Source organism: Phyllobates terribilis, unplaced genomic scaffold (genome assembly GCF_046119375.1).
Source record: "Phyllobates terribilis strain yellow unplaced genomic scaffold, ASM4611937v1 Scaffold_1__5_contigs__length_1240528914, whole genome shotgun sequence".
Lineage (NCBI taxonomy): Eukaryota > Metazoa > Chordata > Amphibia > Anura > Dendrobatidae > Phyllobates > Phyllobates terribilis.
In genome coordinates, this window is record NW_027362761.1 from 213,859,738 (window position 1) to 213,883,502 (window position 23,765).

A 23,765-nucleotide genomic window follows, 5' to 3' on the forward strand; every position below is an offset into this window, starting at 1 on the left:
TTGATACCCGCACCTCAGCCGAGATTAAGCTTAGATTCTACGGGTGCAAGCAGCGAGCGCATGAGAGTATAAGGGACTATGCACTAAACCTACAAGAGGCCCTGAGGGCCATTAAGCAGACCGACCCTGATGGAGTGGGAAACGAGGACAGGCTGTTGACCGAACAATTTATAGAGGGACTGTATTGTAATGCCCACCGAACTCAGTTGCGGGCGATGGCCTTACAGGATCCCCATCTGGGCTTTGCACAGTTCAAGGACAGAGCCATCCGGGTGCTCCGAGAACCGGCACCGGGTGGCGTTATGACCCACAGGCGCCCAGCTATTACTTACCACCAGGAGGCGGCGCCCTTGTCGGCAGGGCCTGTGGGAGCTGATGCGCAGGCTTTGGACAATGACCCGGCTCCAGACCTACACCATCAGGTCCAAGAGCTAGCTAAGAGCGTTGCTGCGCTAACCCGAACTGTGCAGTCTTTACAGGTTTCCACCCCAGGGAAGATCCAGCTGGCATCCGGACCGGAGGACATCCCGTGGCGTCGACCAAGGAGGACCCCACCGGCCAGAGGAAGACCCAGTGACCGATACAGCGAGGACGGACGACCCATCTGCCGCCGCTGCAATCAACCCGGACATATGGCAAGGTACTGTTCTTTAAACGGGCACAACCTGGGGTAGAGGGCCAACCCCCAGGAAAAAGATCACCAGGCCCATCGAACTGGCGCGACAGATATGTGGGAGGACGTCCAGTCTTGCCTGTGGTACTGGATGGCATTCCCATGAGTGCCCTACTGGACACCGGGTCACAGGTCACCACCATCCCGTACGTGCTCTTTAAGCAGTACTGGAATGACTCGGATATTACCCGCTACCCTGACGACGACTTGAGTATCATCGCCAGCAATGGCCAGCCCGTGCCACAGATCGGATTTAAAGAGGTGACCATCAAAATCGGTAGAGTCGAACTGGCAGCACAGGGACTGATCATTGTAGATATTGACAAACATGAGAGTCACCCAAAAATAACTCTAGGAACTAATGTAATTGAAAATTGTCTTGCAGAGGTGATTTTCCTTTTACAGCAGGTTGCCAAGAACGCCAGCTCCGGCGAGCAGCGGGTGCTCCAGAAAGAGATCCGGGCACTGATGCGACGGCAACAGGTGGAACTCTCCGGCGGTGAGATTGGTAGCGTAAGAATGTGTGACCCTTTTCCTATTGCCATGCCCCCAAAAAGTGAAATGATGATTTGGTGCCGGGCAGCTATTGGTCTGAGAGGTAGGGATTACCAGGCAATGGTAGAACCAGTTTACTCGGACAGTAGGCCCACCATTTTGACAGCACGGGGGGTGGTTGATGTACGCCATGGGAGGGTGCCCGTTCGCATAATAAATATCAGGGAGAGGGAAGTGTATCTGCCCCGGTATGCCACGCTAGCTAAATTATATACCATTAACCAAAATTCTATACAATCTGTGGAACCCTTGCCTCCATCTCACCCGGAGGAAGGTAACGGCTCTAAGAAAAACATGGAGGACTGGTGTCAGCAACTACATCTGGGTACTGACTCCACTCCCGCACACCAGAAACAAGGAGTCTATCGGGTGGTTCAAGAGTACGAGAGAGTGTTCAGTAAACACCCGTTAGACTTCGGGCGAGTCAAGGGGGTAGAACACCACATCCCCACGGGAGACCATCCTCCTATAAAAGAGAGGTATCGACCCGTACCCCCTGCCCACTACCAACACGCCAAGGGGATGCTTAGAGACATGAAGGAGGCTGGGGTGATCAGGGATAGCTGTAGCCCCTGGGCAGCTCCACTAGTCTTAGTCAGAAAAAAAGACAACACCATGAGGATGTGTGTAAATTACCGGAAAATCAATCGTATCACACACAAGGATGCGTACCCCTTACCAAGGATAGAGGAGTCATTGGCTGCTTTAAGATCTGCTAACTTCTTCTCTACCTTGGATCTCACTAGCGGGTACTGGCAGGTTCCTGTAGCAGAGGCGGACCGGGAGAAGACCGCATTCACCACCCCGATGGGACTTAGCGAGTTCACCTGCATGCCGTTCGGACTCTGCAACGCACCAGGAACCTTCCAACGACTAATGGAGTGTTGTCTGGGCCACAGAAACTTCGAGACGGTCTTGTTGTACCTGGACGATGTCATCGTATATTCCAAGACGTATGAGGACCACCTGAAACACCTGGCGGAAGTGTTCGAAGCTCTGGCGAGTTACGGCCTAAAGGTGAAACCCTCCAAGTGTCACCTCCTGAAACCAAAGGTGCAGTACCTGGGACACGTGGTGAGCGCTGATGGAGTGGCTCCCGACCCTGATAAGATCACCGCAATTAAGGAATGGCCAAGCCCCTCCAGCGTAAAAGAAGTGCGGCAGTTCCTCGGGTTGGTAGGCTACTACCGAAGGTTTATTCCCGGTTTCACCAAAAAGGCAGCACCTATGCAGGACCTCCTGATAGGCCAGTCCCGGAAGGCCAAGAACCAGAAGCCGCCCTTCAAATGGGAGGAGCTGGAAGAAGAGTCCTTCCGCCAGCTGAAGATGGCCCTCACGGGGGACGAAATCCTGGCGTACCCGGATTATAGCCAGCCCTTTATCCTCTACACCGACGCCAGTAACATCGGGCTAGGAGCCGTACTGTCCCAGATCCAGCAGGGGAAGGAACGAGTAATCGCCTACGCCAGCCGAAAACTGCGACCCACCGAAAGGAACCCCGAGAATTACAGCTAATTTAAGCTAGAGTTCCTGGCCGTAGTATGGGCAGTCACCGAGCGCTTTAAGCATTACCTCGCTTCTTCCCGGTTCACCGTGTACACGGATAACAACCCGTTGACACACCTGGACACGGCAAGACTCGGTGCCCTGGAGCAGAGGTGGATGGCCCGTCTGTCCAACTACGAGTTCACAATCAAATACCGGGCCGGACGCTCCAATACCAACGCGGATGCCCTGTCCAGGATGCCCAACCTGCCGGACGAAGGAGAAGATCCGGAGGGACTGGAAGAAGTTGAACTCCCTGCGTTCCACCGTCATGGGACTATCCAGTATTCCCACCGGGTAAGGAGTAAGCAGGCTGCTACGTTGAACCCCTTACCTCACTACAACTGGGCGGAAACGCAAGACAGCGACCCTGCCGTCCGACTGGTGAAGGAGATGCTGACTCGCCCGGAGGCTTGCCTTGAACCAGACGCTCCGGAGGAAGCCAAACAACTATGGGCAGAGAAGAGTCGACTGTTCCTTTACAAGGGGAAGTTGTGCCGCAGAATGGTTAACTCCCGGACGCATGAACTACTCTGGCAAGTAGTGGTGCCACGAAGAGACGCAGCCATGGTGATGGAGGCATACCACGACGGAGCTGGACACTTCGGGTGGAAGAAGCTGGAGTTCCTGCTGCGCGAGCGATTCCACTGGGTAGGCATGAGGGGAACCATTGAGAAGTGGTGCAGAGACTGTGGCCCGTGCAACCTGAGAAGGAAGGACCGTGCCAGCCAGAAGACTCCCCTGCAGTCCATCGTCACCCGGCAACCGTTGGAACTGGTAGCCTTGGATCATGTAAAACTGACCCCAAGCAGAAGTGGCTACGTCTACGCGTTAACCATCGTGGATCATTACTCCCGGTTCTTGGTTGTCGTCCCCGTCAAGGACTTAACGGCTCAAACAGCAGCTAGAGCCTTCCAGCAGCACTTTTGCCGTCCACACGGGTACCCGGACCAAGTGCTGACGGACCAGGGACCTGCCTTTGAAGCGGAGGTCTTCCAGGAATTCTGCAATCTGTATGGCTGCCGGAAGATAAGGACGACACCCTACCATCCGCAAACTAATGGACTTTGTGAGAAAATGAACCAGGTGGTAATGGATCTTTTAAAAACGTTGCCCCTGGAAGAACGCAGTCTGTGGCCTGAGAAGTTGCCCGATCTGGTGGACCTATACAACCACATCCCGGTAGGTTCCACCAACTGTACCCCGGCTTACCTAATGAGGGCAAGACCTGGTAAGTTACCTGTTGACCTGGAAATGGGAGTCCTGACACCCGAGGACACTTCACCAGAAACAGACTGGGACACGGAGAGGCAGCAGCAGTACCGGAGAGTACAGGAGAGCGTGGAGCGAAGTCTCTGTCAGGCTAGGGAAAGACAAGAGAAAACTTACAACCAGTATGCTCCCGCTGTTCCCCTGGTACCCGGAGAGCAGGTCTTGAAGAGGAAGAGACGGCTCCACAAGTTGGACGACCAGTGGGAAAAGGACCCGTACACCGTACTGCCCTCAAGCCACGAGAACCCGAAGGTTTGTACCATCAGTAAAGACGGAGGGGAAACCACAGCTATTGTATCCCGGGACCACCTGAAGAAGTGTCCCGAACAACTGAGGAACCCTGAAGAGGAACAAGAAGACCATCGACCCGTAGAGGAAAGGGAAGATATGGTTAGTACTGTACTCGGGGACTTCCCTCGGTCTTGGACTCAAGTCAATGGTGCAGTTGTGGTACCCGTACTCACCTTCCTCCAACCAGCATCCCAAGCACCTACGGAGCAACAGGTAGAGCTGGAAGAACAGCCGGTCCAGGAGGCAGAAGACCCCACACCCGCAGACCAGGAGGATCAACCCTCTGCTTGCAGTGAGCCTGCCATATCCCTAGTGAGCCAAAGAGCCGGTAGACAGCTGCCCAGTTTACCCTTGACAGCTCCTACACCCTGTAGTTCAGGGCTAGGCAGTCAGCTCCGTAGGGCCACTAGAGGCCAGTTACCTGCACGGTGGAGGATTTGAAGTGTATAAATTGTTTTATTTATGTTTACCTGTGTATTGTTGCTTGTGTATAATTTTGTGTTTCTAGTTATTTGTAGGAGTCCTTGGTGGATTTACCGGGAATCCTTGTACATAGTTGGAGCGTAACCCAGGACGGACTAAAGACTGTTAAGGACTCGGGGTAGGACAGACCCCCTACCTGGTTACGTCTCCCTGTTTTGGTGAAATGGACACCTTGCTTTTCTTCAAAGACTGCACCTGGTTGCGGACACGCCGTAACCATCTTATGTGTTTTTCTTATTGTATTGTTATTGTTATACCTTGTTATGTTTTTCTAAAAATATGTTTAGTCCCGGAGTACTAAATTTCACTAGGGGGGAATGTGACACCCCAGGGGTCTGGTTGCCACAGTGATAGAGATATTACGTCTGAGAGCAGGTGGGAGGTCCTTTGGTCAGGGATCCTGTGCATGCCACACCTCCTGCCCAGTCTTGGGAGGGGAAGAACTTCCCCTATATAAACCCGGGGCTGAAGCAGGGTTAGGAGTCAAGGAGAGTAGAGACAAGAGACAGTCATAGGAAGAAACAGCTGGAGCTCAGTGGGAGCAATACTACTACGAGTCAGGGGCTGGCAGCTGCAGAGCTCGTCCTGACTGAGAAGCTTTCTTACCGGACCCGGCGTCCGAGGCTGTGGGGACTAACTCTTACCCAGCAGCAGAAGCCGACCGGCAGGGGATTTCAGGTCCTCAGGCCCAGAAACCCGAAGGCACGGTCACACGCGTGGGACCAGCACCGCCATCGTGGAGCGGAAGCCAATAGAAGGTCCCGAGTCACCGGCCATACGGGTGAGCACCACACGGTACACTCAGGGACGTGGGCTACTTATATCCGCTTCTAGCAAGGTAGCCAGAAGAGTACAGTCAGTTTGGGAGGCCTACAACTCCGCCTGGCCAGGGGAGATCCCATCTGCTCAAGGACTGACCAGGCCCCGTTCGCTAGCAAGTACTCCGGGAGGGTCTATCGTTGTTACCAGTAAAGACCCTGAATTACACCGCACCGTCTCTGAGTGGTTCCTGCTACCCCCATCTTCCACGTCGGCTGCCCTGAGGCCATACCCCTCCCGTTGGGGGTTATACTATCACGCTGCACAATTCTACACCGGCCTCAGCGGTCTGCCCTGCAGCGGCAGCTCCATAGCTGCAAATCAACGGGTGGCGTAGTCGACACTCAAATAACATCTATCAAGACTGCCACACACTGAGTCTGACCCCCTGGGCACGGACTGGGTCCCCGCCACTCGGAGACTACAACCCTCATCTGATCCGGTTCCGGGTAAGCCCCCGTGCGCGAGACGCTGCGCGACACAGCAGGCCCAGGGGCGCGTCATTAGCAGTACAAATATATTTTATGGGCTTCAATCTAAGGCCTCTATTTCTGAAAAAAAGAGGGATAAACAGTAAATGTTCTACAGTAAATCTGTTATTATGAATTATTGGCCATTTATGAAAGAATGGGAGTATGGAAAGTAAAGGAGTCGGAATTGGAACTTTGGCATACCCGACTGCACAGTTATACAGAAGCATACAGCACCCAGAAGCTCCCATAGCAGAAAAAAAAAAGATGAATTTATTATTTTTGGGGGGAGGAGGAAGATGCATCTGTATGAAATTGAGCAAATAGTGTATATACAGTACAGACCAAAAGTTTGGACACACCTTCTCTTGAAGCTCATCAAGAGAATGCCAAGAGTGTGCAAAGCAGTCATCAAAGCAAAAGGTGGCTACTTTGGAGAACCTAGAATATAAGACATATTTTCAGTTGTTTCACACTTTTTTGTTAAGTATATAATTCCACATGTGTTAATTCATAGTTTGATGCCTTCAGTGTGAATGTACAATTTTCATAGTCAGGAAAATACAGAGAAATGTTTAAATGAGAAGGTGTGTCCAAACTTTTGGTCTGTACTGTACATGTACCACAAAAGAACACTTTAAGAGGGCCTAAGAATGTGTGCCTAAAGCTTGTGCTGAGAGCTTTCCTGAGGCATATGGTAAGCACTACAAATGTAGCCTTAGAATTTGTCATTCATTGTATAGTGACTATATGCATATCTTTTCCATATTGCTTGTAATGGAGGGTCGTCTGCAGCAATTGTACATGTTTGTCAGTTACCGTAATCCTTCCTGTGATTTGCACCTGCAGATACAGAACACTACCCCAGTAGGATAAGGCTGTAATGTTAGTTCCTGTGTTTAACTGACTGAAGTCACATTACGCCACATTGTCTTGTGCTTCACAGCAACTTCACTGTGCCGCAATTGGGAGTGAGAATGCAAAACGCTATTTTAAAGCTGTACAAGGGTCAAAGGAGCATAAAGGAGAATTATTTGGTGTTCACAACCTGTTCAAGCTTAGAACACAAGGCACCTGTCTGACCAGGGATATTTTAGAGGTAATTTTATGCTTATTTTTGTAATGCTCTAACTATGTTGTATTTTTAGTAACTATTCTCAATTGTAGATGTTCCTATGATCATCTTGGTAATTTTCAAGCGTTTTTACTTGAGGCCCCAATACATATTAGACTAATGTCAGCTGAACCCTTCAATATCAGAGGGCTCGGAAAGGAAATATAGCTCATCTGTTTTTATAGATTTAGACAAATCTGTCTTTTGAAGATCAGACTTTGATGGTTCCCTGTTCTTTAAATAAAACATGTCTCTCACTTACACTTGATTGTAATCCAATTGATTGAAGACACCAGATTAATTTCACCTTCAAATTATCTGCTAATCCTAAAGATCATTTTCCTCATTTTCAAAAAAATACAAAATTCAATATTTTTGACTCGTTTTATTTGGTGATTTTTTTCTATTTTTATGATTTGTGTGAAAAGCTGATGTATTTTCATTTCATATTTATGCAGAAATATGGAAAATTCTGAAGGGTTCACAAATTATCAAACATTACTGCACATGCTCCACTTTCCATGCATATGCCAATTGTATACAAGGCTTAAACAGAACCCCAAACTGTATATTGTTAAGGATCTGTAAAGGTAAACTTGCTATTTTATCATGTTTTCTTTATTAGGAGCACGAATACCATATTTTAGGAAAATAAGAAGCTTTAACAAGAAAAAGATATTGTTAAAGTGTGCATTTAATAGTCTAAGGAACCATCGTCTTTCCTCAGCACTCAGAGAATTATGCACTAGCATAGTTCTCTCTCCTCCACCCTGAGGGTATTTGCAGACGATCAGTGTTCACTTGCGGATTGGATGCAGCACAAGTGCAATCCGCAGCGGCCAGATGTTACAGCATAGTGGATGGGATTTATACAAATCCCATGTCCACTATATGTCTTTCCAGACCACTGCATGTCAATTTCTCCCGCAGGTCCGCATGCGGGCTTTCCCCATAGACCTAATCGCTATGGGGAAAGTCTGCATGTAAGAAAAAAAAAAAGGCGGGCGCTCATTTGCATGATGAACTGGAGCCAGAGGCGGCTCCTCCGCAGCCTCGGGGCCGCAGTCAGCTCCGGTTAGTCTGCACATACCCTAACTCTGCCCATCATTAAAGGTAAAAACACACACATTGAGCTGGAGTTTGAGTTGGTATATATGCAACATATAAATGCATGTTCACATAGGCCTTAAAACAGACAAAACCTACAAGAAACAAAATGAACATAAACCCTGCTTTGCATTTAAATAACATAGAGTTCTTAGTAACTGTTACGCTCGCCCCCGGACTGACTGGCGTGAGCGTGATTAGTGATCCCACTGGACCATGAACCGAGGAGTGCCTGGAGGGGCGTAACTAAGTATCAACCCGGTCCGACCAAGGTCGCACGGCGGCTTTGTCGACTCCGTGAACCAGGGAGGAACCGAGCAGAGGGATCAGCTGCTACTCCAGGTCAGACCCCGGTCACAGCTGTTGACCCACACCGGGGAATGCCGGAACAGGCAGGTTAGCTGGTATGCAGACAGGTGGGTACTGGCAGGCATGGCTGGTGTGACGGCAGGTGGGTACTTAGCAGGCACGGCTGGTATGAAGGCAGGTGGATACTGGCAGGCACAGCTGGTATGCAGACAGGCAGGTGCTGACAGGCACGGCTGGAATGCAGACAGGCAGATCCTGGCAAGTATGAATGCAATTTGGATAGGGACGAGTACAGACTGGGATACAGGAACAGAGCCGCAGGTGCGGTGGACTAGCAGAGCAAAACCGCAGGAGCGGTGAACAAGCAGAGCGGAGAAAAACCGCAGGTGCGGTGGACAAGCGGAGCAGAGCAAAACCACAGGTGCGGTGAACAAGCAGAGCGGAGCAAAACTGCAGGAGCGGTGAACAAGCAGAGCGGAACAAAACTGCAGGAGCGGTGAACAAGCAGAGCGGAGCAAAACAGCAGGTGCGGTGAGCAAGCAGAGCGGAACAAAACCGCAGGGTGGCAGTACAGACTTGATACAGGACAGGACCTGGCAATTCAGTTGCAAAAGACAAACTGAGTGAAAGTGTTTCTCAGGCACCTCCTACTGGGTGGAGGGGGTTTAAGTATCCAGTGACTCACAGCGATAAGCTGGGGACGCATTAGGACTGTGCACACAGTAGCTATAAGAAACAAGCAGAAAGCCGCGCCGACGCCCTAAGCAATCAGACAAGAGACATGGACACAGCAGGTACTGGAGCAAAGAGTGCAGCATGGACTGATAGGTAAGATTGCGGTCTTGCATGGTGGGAGGTGGTGTACCATGCAAGCACGCCGCCAGGGATGTTACAGTAGCACTGTTTTTGATCAAAAATAGTATAAAAGCCATCCCACCACGGCAAGGTGACCCTATTCGGGACGGTCTTACACTGTCTAATATTAAAACCTTATCATGTGTTAGAAGTTACCTATGTTGCATGTATACCAACTCAAACTCAAGCTCAATGTGTGTGTTTTTTCTTGGATTTTTGCATTTTGTGCCAGTGAAGGCTTGGCCTCCCCTCCTTTATCAGGGCATTACATTTAAAAAGCTTCCCAAGGCTGAGATGTCCAGAGTTTTGGACCCAAAATGCCCTTATTCACACAGGTCAGTTCTAACACATGGTAAGGTTTTAATTTTAGACAGTGTAGGACCGTCCCAAATTGGGTCACATTGCCGTGGTGGGATGACTTTTATGCTGTTTTTAATCAAAAACCGTGTTACTAAGAACTATGTTATTTAAATACACTTTTGCTTTTTACTTATTTAGTTGCTGCAGGGTTTATGATCATTTTGTTTCTTGAAGGTTTTGTACATCATTAAAGGTCCATTAAAGCCGATCCTGGCTACTTTAAGGACCTTTCATGTTAAGGGATCAGAAACAAGCCTAGATGTAAGTTCAACAGGGGGTAGTGTATTGTGTGTGTGTTTTGATGAGGTATCTGAGGTTTGTGTGTTGATGGTGGTGAGGTGCATGTGTTGATGCTGCTAAGCTGTGTGTGTTGATGCAGTCGAGCTGTGTGTTGATGCAACTGACCTGTGTGTGTAGATGCAGCTGACCTGTGCGTGTAGATGCAGCTGACCTGTGCGTGTAGATGCAGCTGACCTGTGCGTGTAGATGCAGCTGAGTTTTGTGTGTGTAGATGCAGCTGTGCTGTGTGTGTTGATGCATGCAGCTAAGCTGGGTGTGTTGATTCAGCTGAGCTGTGAATGTGCATATAGCAGAGTTGTGTGGGTCTCAGAGCGGTGTGTGTGCATGCACATGTTTCAGAGTTGTGTGTGCACATACAGCTGAGCTAAGTGTGAAGCAGTGTTATGTATACGTGTTCGCTACAAGGAGTGTACATAATGTGCCTACTGTAAAGCTATGTGTGTATTATACACATACTGCAGAGAAACACTAGCAATACATCTGTTACCTACATATTCTACCCAAGTGCATTAAAATGAGTGATATTAACCCCTCCGCTTCTTTACTCCACCAGGGAAGTTTTAATTAGAAGAAAATCTGGTTTTCATACTTCCTGCTATCTAATCCTTGGGTACTTTAGAAAACATAACTGCAGATACTGTGTATATTACCTAACAAAGGGCAAACAAAATTAAAAAGGAAAGGGACAGACAGTAATAAGGCACTTTGGTAAAGAGATTGTGACAGTATATACAACCCCTTGCAAAAATTATGGAATCACCGGGCTCGGAGGATGTTCATTCAGTTGTTTAATGTTGTTGAAAAAAGCAGATCACAGACATGGCACAAAACTAAAGTCATTTCAAATGGCAACTTTAGGGCTTGAAGAAACACTAAAAGAAATCACGATAAAAAATGTGGTACTTAGTAAGGGTAATTTTTTTCAGACCAAACAGAGGGAAAAAATTATGGAATCACTCAATTCAGAGGAAAAAATTATGGAATCACCCTATAAATTTTAATTTCCAAAACTAACACCTGCATCAAATTAGATCTGCTCGTTAGTCTGCATCTAAAAAGGAGTGATCACACTTTGGAGAGCTGTTGCACCAAGTGGACTGACATGAATCATGGCTCCAACATGAGAGATGCCAATTGAAACAAAGAAGAGGATTATCAAACTCTTAAAAGAAGGTAAATCATCACGCAATGTTGCAAAAGATGTTGGTTGTTCAGTCAGCTGTGTGTAAAATCTGGACCAAATACAAACAACATGAGAAGATTGTTAAAGGCAAACATACTGGTAGACCAAGGAAAACATCAAGACCGGAAACTTAAAGCAATATGTCTCCAAAACAGGAAATGCACAACAAAACAAATGAGGAACGAATGGGAGGAAACTGGAGTCAATATCTGTGACCGAACTGTAAGAAACCGCCTAAAGGAAATGGGATTTACATACAGAAAAGCTAAACATAAGCCATCATTAACACCTAAACAGAAAAAAACAAGGTTACAATGGGCTAAGGAAAAGCAATCATGGACTGTGGGTGACTGGATGAAAGTCATATTCAGTGATGAATTTCGAATCTGCATTGGGCAAGGTGATGATGCTGGAACTTTTGTTTGATGCCGTTCCAATGAGATTTATAAAGATGACTGCATGAAGAGAACATGCAAATTTCCACAGTCATTGATGATATGGGGCTGCATGTCAGGTAAAGGCACTGGGGAGATGGCTGTCATTACATCTTCAATAAATGCCCAAGCTTACATTGATATTTTGGACAGTTTTCTTATCCCATCAATTGAAAGGATGTTTGGGATGATGACATAATTTTTCAAGATGATAATGCATCCTGCCATAAAGCAAAAACTGTGAAAACATTCCTTGAAAGAAAACACATAATGTCAATGTCATGGCCTGCAAATAGTCCGGATCTCAATCCAATTGAAAATCTTTGGTGGAAGTTGAAGAAAATGGTCCATGACAAGGCTCCAACCTGCAAAGCTGATCTGGCAATAGCAATCAGAGAAAGTTGGAGCCAGATTGATGAAGAGTACTGTTTGTCACTCATTAAGTCCATGCCTCAGAGACTGCAAGCTGTTATTAAAGCCAGAGGTGGTGCAACAAAATACTAGTGATGTATTGGAGTGTTCTTTTGTGTGTTTGTTTTTTATGATTCCATAATTTTTTCCTCAGAATTGAGTGATTCCATAATTTTTTCCCTCTGCTTGGTCTGAAAAAAATTACACTTACGGAGTGCCACATTTTTAATCTTGATTTCTTTTAGTGTTTCTTAAAGCCCTAAAGTTGCCATTTGAAATGACTTTAGTATTGTGCCAGTTCTGTGATCTGCTTTTTTTCAACAACATTAAACAACTGAATGAACATCCTCCGAGCCCGGTGATTCCATAATTTTTGCCAAGGGTTGTATTATATATATCTTTTTTCACCTTCACCATTTTCAGACACTTATATCCAGGTTGTGGCATTCTCTATTGCTTTTTATAGATGTGGAGGCTGAATTTTATCTTAGCCAAGCATTTGAGTACCATGGACAGCAAGAAAAATAAAATAGTAAATCCTTATCAAAATTAGGACATCCTGAGGATATCCACTTTTTAGCCCAAGGACACTGTGTTATTCTGGTAATAGAGTGACATTTTGGAGAAACTTATATCCACTTGGCTGCTAATCGACTTGTTAAAACTCACCTTTTAATTCATATTTTCTAACATTTCTAAATTTATATCTACATAAAATTTACAAAATGACATATACTAATTAAAAAGCTGCCAGGAACTGGCTCACAAATCTGGACAGCCCAGGGCCTAATAGAGGCAGTAATGTATGTGTTACGTTAGAGAAAATTGATTATGTAAACCAAATTTGCGTCTAATTTTTAGAAATTCGCTGAACCTGGTGATTTTGATTAGTTTGCTATTTTTTTTTTTGTGTGCAAATTGTTTAAAATGGCCAGTTTTTACAACCAAAATGTTTTGTAGTCATGGCTGAAATAAGCCATAACTGCCCCATCCTTTTGTATCACCCATCGAAACCGAAATATAAACTATCACTATTTTTTGTGAGCCTTCCGGCTGCCAAGATACAACTGAATACCGTACATTTTTTTAAAATTGTCAAGGGCCGGCAAAAATGAGCTGTATGTGGGTTCTTGACTCGTGCTTCCCATTGCTTATACTCCAAACTTGTAGCTACACTGTAAAAAGGGATAGTAGTTTTTGATGGCTAAAAGAAGCCTACCGTTGCTGCTTCAATTTGCAAACACTGCAAAAAATGATAATTTTTGGAACAATGCTTGTCAAAAAGCCATGGCTTCCTCCATGTACACCGCATGAGTATAAGCGCGGACAAAGAATACATCTGCCTCCAAACAGGGATATTTGTAACATACTTTAAAATGAACCTGACAGCTAATACATCCACAGGCAGCATGTATCAGACACTGGTTGTGTGATCTTAGCCAGATACACTACTCACAAAAAGTTAGGGATATTTGGCTTTTAAGGTTTTCCATAAATTTCACCTGAAAGTTGATGCTATAGTGATATTTTATCATGAAAGTAGGGGATTTAAGTAGAAGCATGCAATGGTGATTTCCTTATCTCAAACAATTTATTGAAACAAAAGCCAACAACTGCTTGACAACGATGTCTGTTCACAAGTCAAGTTATTGTCTGCTGAGGCATGGCATCCCACTCTTCTTGAAGGGCGGCTCTCAGGTCATTGAGGTTTTAGGGTACTGAGTTACAAGCCTCTACACGGCAACTCAGCTGATCCCATAGGTTTTCTAGGTCTGGAAAAAGTGCAGGCCACTTCATTTGAGTTACCCCAGTCTCCAGCAGCCGTTCCCTAATGATGCTATAAGCAGGTACCAGAATGCAACAGCGGAGACACAGGCGGAATAAAAGTACATTTATTTTATTTAACAACTAATATTAATTGTAAAACATGTATTATATGGTAACAATTTCTTTACAATGTCTAACAGTAAAATAATCAGTAAATCACATTATTTATTCTGTTTTCAGAATACACTAGAATTCAGGGGCTGGTAGTTTAAAATGATCTACTGGAGGGAAGGGGAACTAGATTGTCATTAACTATACCGGGCAAGGGGCAGTCTTTTAAGGCTTTGGCAATACTTTGTTCCTATCACAACTCACTGCCTGTTTCCCATGTCACTCTCTATCCACTTTTGCGATGCTACTCTGGCGTCTGCTGGTCCATGTCTGACTACTGCCTTTTCCTGTATCCATGCCGGGTACCATATGTCTCTGTAAGAGGTAACGGCCCGTCTTGGCGTCCTTCCTGGTCGCTCACCCGACTGTGAATCTCCGATCTGACACCTTCAGAGTTTCTGCGACGTCCTGTCACTGGCTCACACGTCTAAGAACCGTGCCACCACAACCTGTTCCCGTTCTGTCGACCTATGTCACCTGGGTGAGGAACCTTGACTGGCGTCCCTCGGCTCCTCGGGGCTTGACTGTCGACTTCTGGGCTGGGAACCTTGACTGGCCCCGCTCGGCTCTTTGGGGCTTGACCGTCGACGTCTGGGCTCGGAACCTTGACTGGCGTATCTCGGGTCTTTGGTGCTTGACCATCGATGTCTGGGCTGGGAGGATGCGCAGCACCTTTCTTCCGGACAGGAGCTCCGGACGCTGCTGTCGCTCCTCCCGTCTCTCTCTTTGGCGCCAGAATCACCTCAGAACTTGCACACGCGCTGTTTTTCTCCTCAGCTCTTTTCTTTGACAACACTGTACCCGGAGTCCTGATCAAACTCCTTCCCTCTGCCATGCCTCCTCGCTTTTCTGGTTCCACAGTGTCTTGTCTCCTTACAATGTGACCTCGATTAGCTCCAGCATTGTAGTCCATGAAGTTGAAATTTAGCCCGTGTTGTTCATGCAGAGGCACAATGACTGGATTAATGATGTTATTCAAGTAGTAGGGGCTTATCACTGTACCATTCACAAAGTGTAGGGCAGTTCTGTATTGACTAGACACACACTGTAACACCACCCCCACCAAAGGCTCTTCTGGTGACAACAGTGGCTGATGCATAGCGTTCTCCTTGATGTCTCCAACATCGTTGGCGGTCATAATTTCTTTTCAGCATGAATCGACTTTCATCAATGAACAGCACTGAGGCCCACTGGTTCCCTCGTCCAGCGTAGATGCTTCCTGGTCCATGCAAGACGGTGGTGGTGTGGTCAGGTAGCCTTGCAGGTCATCTAGCACGCAGACCACTCTGATGTAAACTGTTTCAAATGATCTGATGTGACACTTAGGTGCCTCTCACCTTCCTTAAATTTGCCTGGGGTTGTGTGGCATTCATTATCCTGTTTCAAAGTGCATTGTTCACAATGAAGCAATCATCAATGTGGGAGTGGCCAAAGGATGTCCACTTCTCTGCCTTTCTGTGACTCTTCCAGGCTCTCTGTATCTCTGTTGCAACCTGCTGATGACACTCTGTGACACACTAAGCTCAGTGGCCACTTCTGTCTGAAAACATCCTGCTTGAAGCCTCTCAATGGCGAGGTATTGTTGTTCAATTGTCAGGTGTTGTCTTGTTTTCATTATGTCAAAATGTGAACAGCATGATGTGGAGGACTGTTTAAATACCACTTCTAATTGAACCCCAAAATGTATTGGGAGATTCATGAATCAAACAACATTGAACAGTTGAACTTGTGCATTCAAAAGGTTAGAGACCGTCAGATTAAGTTCACCTGAAAAGGTTAGAGGGCATTGTAGGATCATCATGAAATTATCCCTAACTTTTTGTGAGTAGTGTATGTTTGCCTGACTAGTACCCCATGCGGCTCGGTCACTTCACAATTTCTCCCTGCCTGTTTTCCTACACACGCACGCAGGCAGAGACCTGTCAATCATGGGGGAGCGGGCAAAGAGAAGCCGCCCGAGACACTTCTGTCTGACTAGTCTCCTGTTTTAAAGTATATTTTTCTCTAAAACGCGTCAAACATACCTGGCTAAAATCACACCGCCAATGTCATGGGGATACCGTGACAGAGAGGGGCCAGAAGATTGCGGCGTCTGGTTACACAAACTCCTGCACTTATTAGAACTGCTTCACCATCCTATTAAACAGTGCAGGTTTCCTTGCTATCATGGCAATGTCACGCAGGGTGTCAGAAAGACTTAGTGCAAAACAGAGGGAAGAAGTAAAGGGAGCCCAGACACGAGGGAAAGGGGGGAATGGAGACCTCCTAGTCTGGTCTAGTGTCACCCTGTCTCAACTACCGTCCCTATATTGGCTCTTCACCAATCGCTGCATGCATGCCTCACCCTGACTTTCCCTGGGAGGGAAGCCGTAGTCGATCTCCACTAAACTCTATAGACAACAAGGGTAGACAAATGGGGGGATTGCTTAGCTTTAGACGGCTTCAGACAAATGCGCGCACGGCCTAAAGCTCCAGAGTGGACGAAATACTGCTCTTGCTAAAACCTCACAAGTAGTAATGAATATCGCCGACACCTCCCTCACTTACACACCAGGTATATATACACTCAGGCCAGGGAGCTAATTAGCCAGAGGGAGGTAGCCGCTGGGTCCTAGAGAGAGCCAGCCTCTAAGAAGATGCTTGTAATGCCAAATGTAGAGATCTCCTGCAACGAACTGCAGGGTGACTGTTTGTGGTCTCCGGACACTCAGGACCGGGTTTCTCAGGAAAAGAGGTGTGAAATGTGCGGACCAATCTGGGAGCGTTCACCTCTTACGCTGAAACCCACATCCTCTCCTCTGGACCATAGCCTTTCCAGTGCACCAAGTATTGTAGAGAACGACGTTGGAGACAAGAATCTACAATCCTCAAAATTTGGAACTCCAGATTACCATCAACCATTACTGGGGGCGGTGGTAGAGGCGAGGGCTCAAGAGGTTCCACATATTTTTTAAGTAAGGACCTATGGAACACATTGTGGACTTTAAGGGCCTGAGGAAGTTCAAGACGAACCTCTGCTCGGTTAATGACGGCAGTTATTTTACAGGGACCAATAAATCTAGGTCCCAGCTTCCAAGAACGAACTTTCAATGTTATATTCCTGGTAGACAACGACACAAAGTCATTCACATTCAGGTCCGGACCTGGCAAGCGTTTTCTGTCAGCCATACGTTTATACCTGTCTCCCATGATCTTTAAATTACTCAGTGCACCATGCCATACCGAGGAGAGCGACAAAGCAAACCATTCCTCCTCAGGAACTCCTGAAGCTCCTTCCCCACTTAAGGTACCAAACTGTGGGTGATAACTGTATGCACCGAAGAACCGTGACCTGCCAGTGGATTCTTGACGATGATTATTAATGGCAAATTCTGACAGTGGTAGGTAGGATGCCCAATCCTTCTGATTTTCGGAAACAAAACACCTGAGGTAGGTCTCCAAATTCTGATTGACACGCTCGGTCTGTCCATTCGACTAAGGGTGGAAGGCAGAGGAAATGGACAGCTGCACCCCCAGTCGAGAACAAAATGCCTTTCAGAACTTGGAAACAAACTGGGTCCCCCGATCTGACACCACATCAGAGGGAACCCCGTGAAGCTTCATGATCTCATTTATGAACACCTGAGCAAGTGTCTTGGCATTTGAAAGTTCAGGCAATGCAACAAAATGAACCATTTTACTGAACCTATCTACTACCACCAAAACCACCGTTTTGCCTGCAGAAATAAAACCCATGGACAAGTGTGTCCATGGCCTACTAGGGATAGGTAGCGGAAGAAGAGTACCAGCATGCGAAACCTTAGAACGTGTGCAAATACTACAAGCAGCTACGTGAATTACATCCTGATGCAACCCCGGCCACCAAAAACGACGAGAGGAGAACCGCGGTTGCCTTACCACCTGGATGCCCAGCAAGCACAGAGTTATGATGTTCCTTAATTACTTTGCGGCGCAGATCAGATGGTACAAATAACCTTCCTGTAGGGCAAGAGGCAGGGGCGTCCCCCTGAGCATCGAACACCTCACCCTCCAGTTCAGGATACGGTGCCGAAATGACTACCCCTTTCTGTAATATCGGGGCAGGGTTCTCATGGTTACCACCACCAGGGAAGCTCTGGTACAAAGCATCAGCCTTGACATTTTTGACCCCTGGACCAAAAGTGACAACAAAATTGAACCTAGTGAAAAACAGGGACCATCTAGCTTGCCTAGGGTTGTGAGGTTTAGCTGACTGGAGATATGACAGGTTCTTATGGTCAATAATAACAGTAATAGGATGGACAGCCCCTTCCAACCAATGTCGCCATTCCTCGAGCGCCAATTTGATCACCAAAAGTTCCCTATTACCCACGTCATAATTTCTCTCAGCCGAAGACAATTTTTTAGAAAAGAAGGCGCATGGACCCCCATTTACCAGGGAACGAACCCTTAGAAAACACAGACTCAACCCCGACATCCGATGCATCAGCCTCCACAATAAAGGGTTGAGAAACATCGGGTTGACTGAGTATAGGTGCAGTGGCAAAATGATTCTTTAAGGAAGAAAAAGCCTGGAGGGAAGCATCTGACCATTTGGAAAAATTAGACCCCTTCTTAGTCATGTCAGTAAGAGGTTTCACTATAACAGAGTAATTTTGGATGAATTTCCGGTAAAAATTAGTAAAGCCCAGAAAATGTTGTAGAGCCTTTAGGTTCTCGGGACATTCCCAGTCAAGGACTGCACGTATCTTCTCTGGATCCATCCGAAAACCCGAAGATGACAAGTACCCCAAAAACTGCACCTCCTGAACAGTGAAAACACATTCTTCAGTTTGGCATAAAGTTTGTTATCCCTTAATATCTGGATCACCTGCTTAACATGCCTCCGATGAGTCTAAAAATCAGGTGATTAAACCAAAATATCGTCCAGATAGACCACCACAAACCTCCCCACCAAATGATGGAAAATATCATTTATGAAATGCGGAAATACTGCAGGTGCATTGGTAAAACCAAAAAGGCATAACCAGACTCCCGAAATGTCCTTCCGGGATATTGAACTCTGTTTTCCTTTCGTCCCCTTCTCTGATTCTAACCAGATTGTAGGCTCCCTTTAAATCCAATTTGGAGAATACCTTTGCTCCCACAACCTGGCTGAACAAATCAAGAATCATAGGAGGAGGGTATGGATCACGGATGGTAATTTGATTTAATTCCCGGAAATCTAAACAGGGACATAGACCGCCATCTTTTTTCTCCACAAAGAAGAACCCTGCCGCCACAGGCGAAGATGAGGGTCTGATATGTCCCTTCTCCAGACTTTCCGCAATGAAATCCTTCATGGCTTGTCTCTCAGGGCCAGAAAGATTATACAGTCTGCACTTCGGTAGTTTAGCTCCGGGGGTCAGTTTAATAGGACAGTCATAAGCACGATGAGGAGGCAAATCCTGACACTCCCTCTCAGAAAAAAGGTCCTCAAAAACAGACAGAAAAGCAGGTAATATTTCCTTAGAGACAGTAGCAAGGGAAATATCTAAACAGTTGTCTTGGCAGTAATCTCCCCATTGAATAATCTCCCCGGCTTGCCAATCCACCAACTGATTATGTTTAACAAGCCAAGGGATACCCAAGACAATCGGTGTGGGAAGATTGTCCAGAACATAGGAAGGTATTATTGCACAATGAACTGACCCCACCATCAGTTTTACATTATGTACAATCTGAGTAAATGCTTTCTGTGCAAGTGACGCCGAGTCAAAGTCAAAGATGGAAATAGGTTCAACTAAAGCACAGCAAGCAAGACCATGAGTTTTCACAAACTCGGCATCAACTATGCTGACTCCGGCTCCACTGTCAGCAAACACAGAAATTGTCTTGGTTTCGGTCTCTAGCACCACCTCTGCTGTTAGGACAAAGCGGGAACTGCAGTTTGGCCACAAATGCACCCCTTGTTTATCCAACTCCAGACTACCAAGAGTTAATCGAGTCTCCTTTTGTTTAGGAGTTGAAGGACAGGTCCCAACCAAATGTCCCTTTTTCTCACAAAAAAACATACGCCTTTTTTCTTGCGAATCTCTGGGGAAATGTATGATGTAGAGACACCCCCTAACCGCATGGGTTCCTCCACCTCCCCCAGTACTGGCTCAACCCGACAGAGGTACACAACCCCGACAAGAAGGCCCTGGAGAAGGTGGTCTCACCCGTCTATCCCGAAGGCATCTATCAAAACGTATGGCCAACGACATGGCAGCCTCCAAGGACTGAGAGGTTTCATATACTGCCAAGGCATCTTTCAACCTTTCAGTAAGACCCTCACAAAATTGACTTCTAAGGGCTGACTCATTCCATTTGGAATCCGTTGCCCATCTACGGAATTCCAAACTCTGTCAGGGTCATCATAGATGAGGGCCACAACCCCGAAAAACCTCTCCACAGACTGGAGACAAACCGAGTCCTGCGTTAACGAAAACGCACATGACTGAGTATCTCCTTGCAATAGAGAGATCACAATACCAACCCGTTGCTCCTCATTACCGGAGGAGTAAGGACGAAGTTTGAAATCCAATTTGCATGCCTCCTTAAATACAAAAAACTTGTCCCTACCTCCTGAAAACCTGTCCGGGAGGGCAACCTTGGGTTCAGGCTGGACAGGCCTACCTGTAGAGACCCCCACATTGGCGACCTGTAACCGCTGATGCTGCTGCTGAACCTCACAGTGGAAGTCATTCACTTCCAGAGACAGATGGCAGAGCTGCTCTGCAAGCTCTGCAACTGAACCCATACCAAGGGAGAGGGGGGGGGGGGCAGTTTTTTTTTTCCTTTTCAAAACGTACTCGGCCAGCGATAATGTCACGCAGGGTGTGGGAAAGACTTAGGCTGAGTGCACACGATGCAGTTTTAATGCGGAATAACTGCCGTGGAAGAGCATTAAAATCGCATGGTATGAGGTCTGCTGTTACGCTCGAGCCCGGACTGACTGGCGTGAGCGTGATTAGTGATCCCACTGTACCATGAACCGAGGAGTGCCTGGAGGGGCGTAACTAAGTATCAACCCGATCCGACCAAGGTCACACGGCGGCTGAGTCGACTCTGTGAACCAGGGAGGAACCGAGCAGAGGGACCTGGTGCTACTCCATGTCAGACCCCGGTCACAGCTGTTGACCCACACCAGGGAATGCAGGAACAGGCAGGTTAGCTGGTATGCAGACAGGTGGGCACTGGCAGGCACGGCTGGTATGAAGGCAGGGGTATGAAGGCAGGCGGGTGCTGACATGCACGGCTGGAATGCAGACAGGCAGATACTGGCAGGTATGAACGCAGGCTGGATAGGGACCAGTACAGACTGGGATACAGGAACAGAACCGCAGGTGTGGTGGACTAGCAGAGCAAAACCGCAGGTGCGGTGAACAAACGGAGCGGAGCGGAGCAAAACCGCAGGTGCGGTGAACAAGCAGAGCGGAGCGGAACCGCAGGTGCGGTGAACAAGCGGAGCAGTGCGGAACTGCCGGAGCGGTGAGCAAGCGGAGCAGAGCGGAACCGCGGGTGCGGTAAACAAGCAGAGCAGAGCGGAACCGCAGGTGCGGTAAACCAGCAGAGCAGAGCAGAACCGCCGGAGCGGTGAACAAGCCGAGCAGAGCGGAACCGCAGGGGCGGTAAAGAAGCAGAGCAGAGCGGAACCGCAGGTGCGGTAAACAAGCGAAGCAGAGCGGAACCGCCGGAGCGGTAAACAAGCGGAGCAGAGCGGAACCGCCGGAGCGGTAAACAAGCGGAGCAGAGCGGAACCGCCGGAGCGGTAAACAAGCGGAGCATAGCGCAACCGCAGGTGCACTAAGCAAGCGGAGCAGAGCGGAACCGCAGGTGCGGTAAACAAGCGGAGCAGAGCGGAACCACCGGAGCGGTGAACAAGCAGAGCAGAACAGAGCAGAAGGTGAAGGCAGACAGGACAGGGCTCTGTTCACATGGTACAGACTGGAAGATACAGGAAGATAGCTAGAACACAGGAGGTAAATACGGAGGCAGGGAAACAGAACGAGCAGAACCAGATACACACAAGGTACTTACAATGAAGTAGCGAGTGGATACAAAACTCACAAACAGAAGTACAGAGACGAGTTGGAGTTAGGTGCAGGTTCAGACACTGCAGGAAAAAGGGAAGGTACAGACATGGAAGCAAACAAGAAACTGGCTAGGACACTGTTCAGACAGAAACTGAAACAGAAACAAGATACAGAAACGAGCCTGGGAATGCAGCCCCCTGGGTAGCGGAAACAGACAGGTAACAGGCCTGGGTATACAGTCCCCAGGGTGGCTGAACAGACAGGTAACAGGCCTGGGTATACTGCCCCTAGGATGGTGGAACAGGCTAGATACAGGACAGGACCTGGCAATTCAGTTGCAAAGGACAAACTGAGAGAAAGTGTTGCTCAGGCACCTCCTACTGGGTGGAGGGGGTTTAAGTATCCAGTGACTCACAGCAATAGGCTGGGGACGCATTAGGACTGTGCACACAGTAGCTATAAGAAACAAGCAGAAAGCCGCGCCGACGCCCTAAGCTATCAGACAAGAGACATGGACAGAGCAGTTACTGGAGCAAAGAGTGCAGCATGGACTGACAGGTAAGATTGCGGTCTTGCATGATGGGAGGTGGTGCACTATGCAAGCACATCGCCAGGGATGTTACATCTGCCATGTATACCAATGATAATCCGCATGTGCTGTGTACATGATGCGGATATTTTCGCTGCTTATTATCATTGCTGCACAAAACGTAGCACAACCAATTCAGGCGCGATTTCACACCGAAATCGCGCCCATTGACTTGCTGGTACCCGGGTCGGGAGAGGAGGTTGCTACTTCTCTCATCCGACCGCTGCTCTGGCTGATAACAGCGAGAGCAACGTGGATGGGAGAAGCAGCAGCCTCCTCTCCCGACAAAAAAATAAAAAAGTAAAAATTTAAAAAAAAACTTCATACTCACCTGTCCGGCGGCCCCCGGTTTCCTCCTGGGCGATGCTGTACCGTCGGCGGCTCACTGTACACCTCGGAGCGCGGGCCCGCGCCCCGCTGTGTACTTGCAGGACCTGCTGTGACATCACTGATCACCTGATCGGTGACGTCAGCGATCACCTGATGGTCGCGTGACCATCAGGTGATCAGTAGCGGCAGCAATCAGCTGATGGTCACGTGACCATCAGCTGATTGCTGAAGCCGGTAATCAGCTGATCGGTCGCATGAAGGTTCCCACGGTCTCTATCTCACCGGGGCTCATCAGCTGATCTTCAGCTGATAAACCCCAGTGACCCCCTGCAGCACTGTATACTGACGGGGTGATTTTACACCCCTATCAGTATACAGTGCTGTATTCTACAGCTGTGACATCAGTGATGGCTGATGTCACAGCTGTAGAAATGATCCGGATCATCGTGGGACAGTCATGATCGTGGATTGCGTTGTTGACGGTAGACAGGTGAGTAATATTGATGTTTGATTTTTTTCAGGAGATCGAGGGCTTCGCGAAGGCGGGTAATAAGAAAATTTGTAGAACCGTGTCTGCTATATTTCATTAAAATACTTTATTCTGGCCGTGTCTTTTATTGAAAATACGCCGACCATTTTACTACGCGGTTAGTAATGGAAGGCGTCTTATAGACGCCCTCCATTACTAACC

General features: G+C 47.6%; 1 protein-coding gene across 1 annotated transcript in view; it reads left to right on the plus strand.

The window, feature by feature from the left end:
* Positions 1 to 23,765, plus strand: part of ERCC6L2 (ERCC excision repair 6 like 2) — a 155,338-nt gene that overhangs the window by 75,475 nt on the left and 56,098 nt on the right. The window contains exon 14 of the mRNA XM_073670981.1: positions 7,055 to 7,207. Coding sequence (XP_073527082.1) covers positions 7,055 to 7,207 — 153 coding nt within the window. The remainder of the gene's footprint in view (positions 1 to 7,054; positions 7,208 to 23,765) is intronic.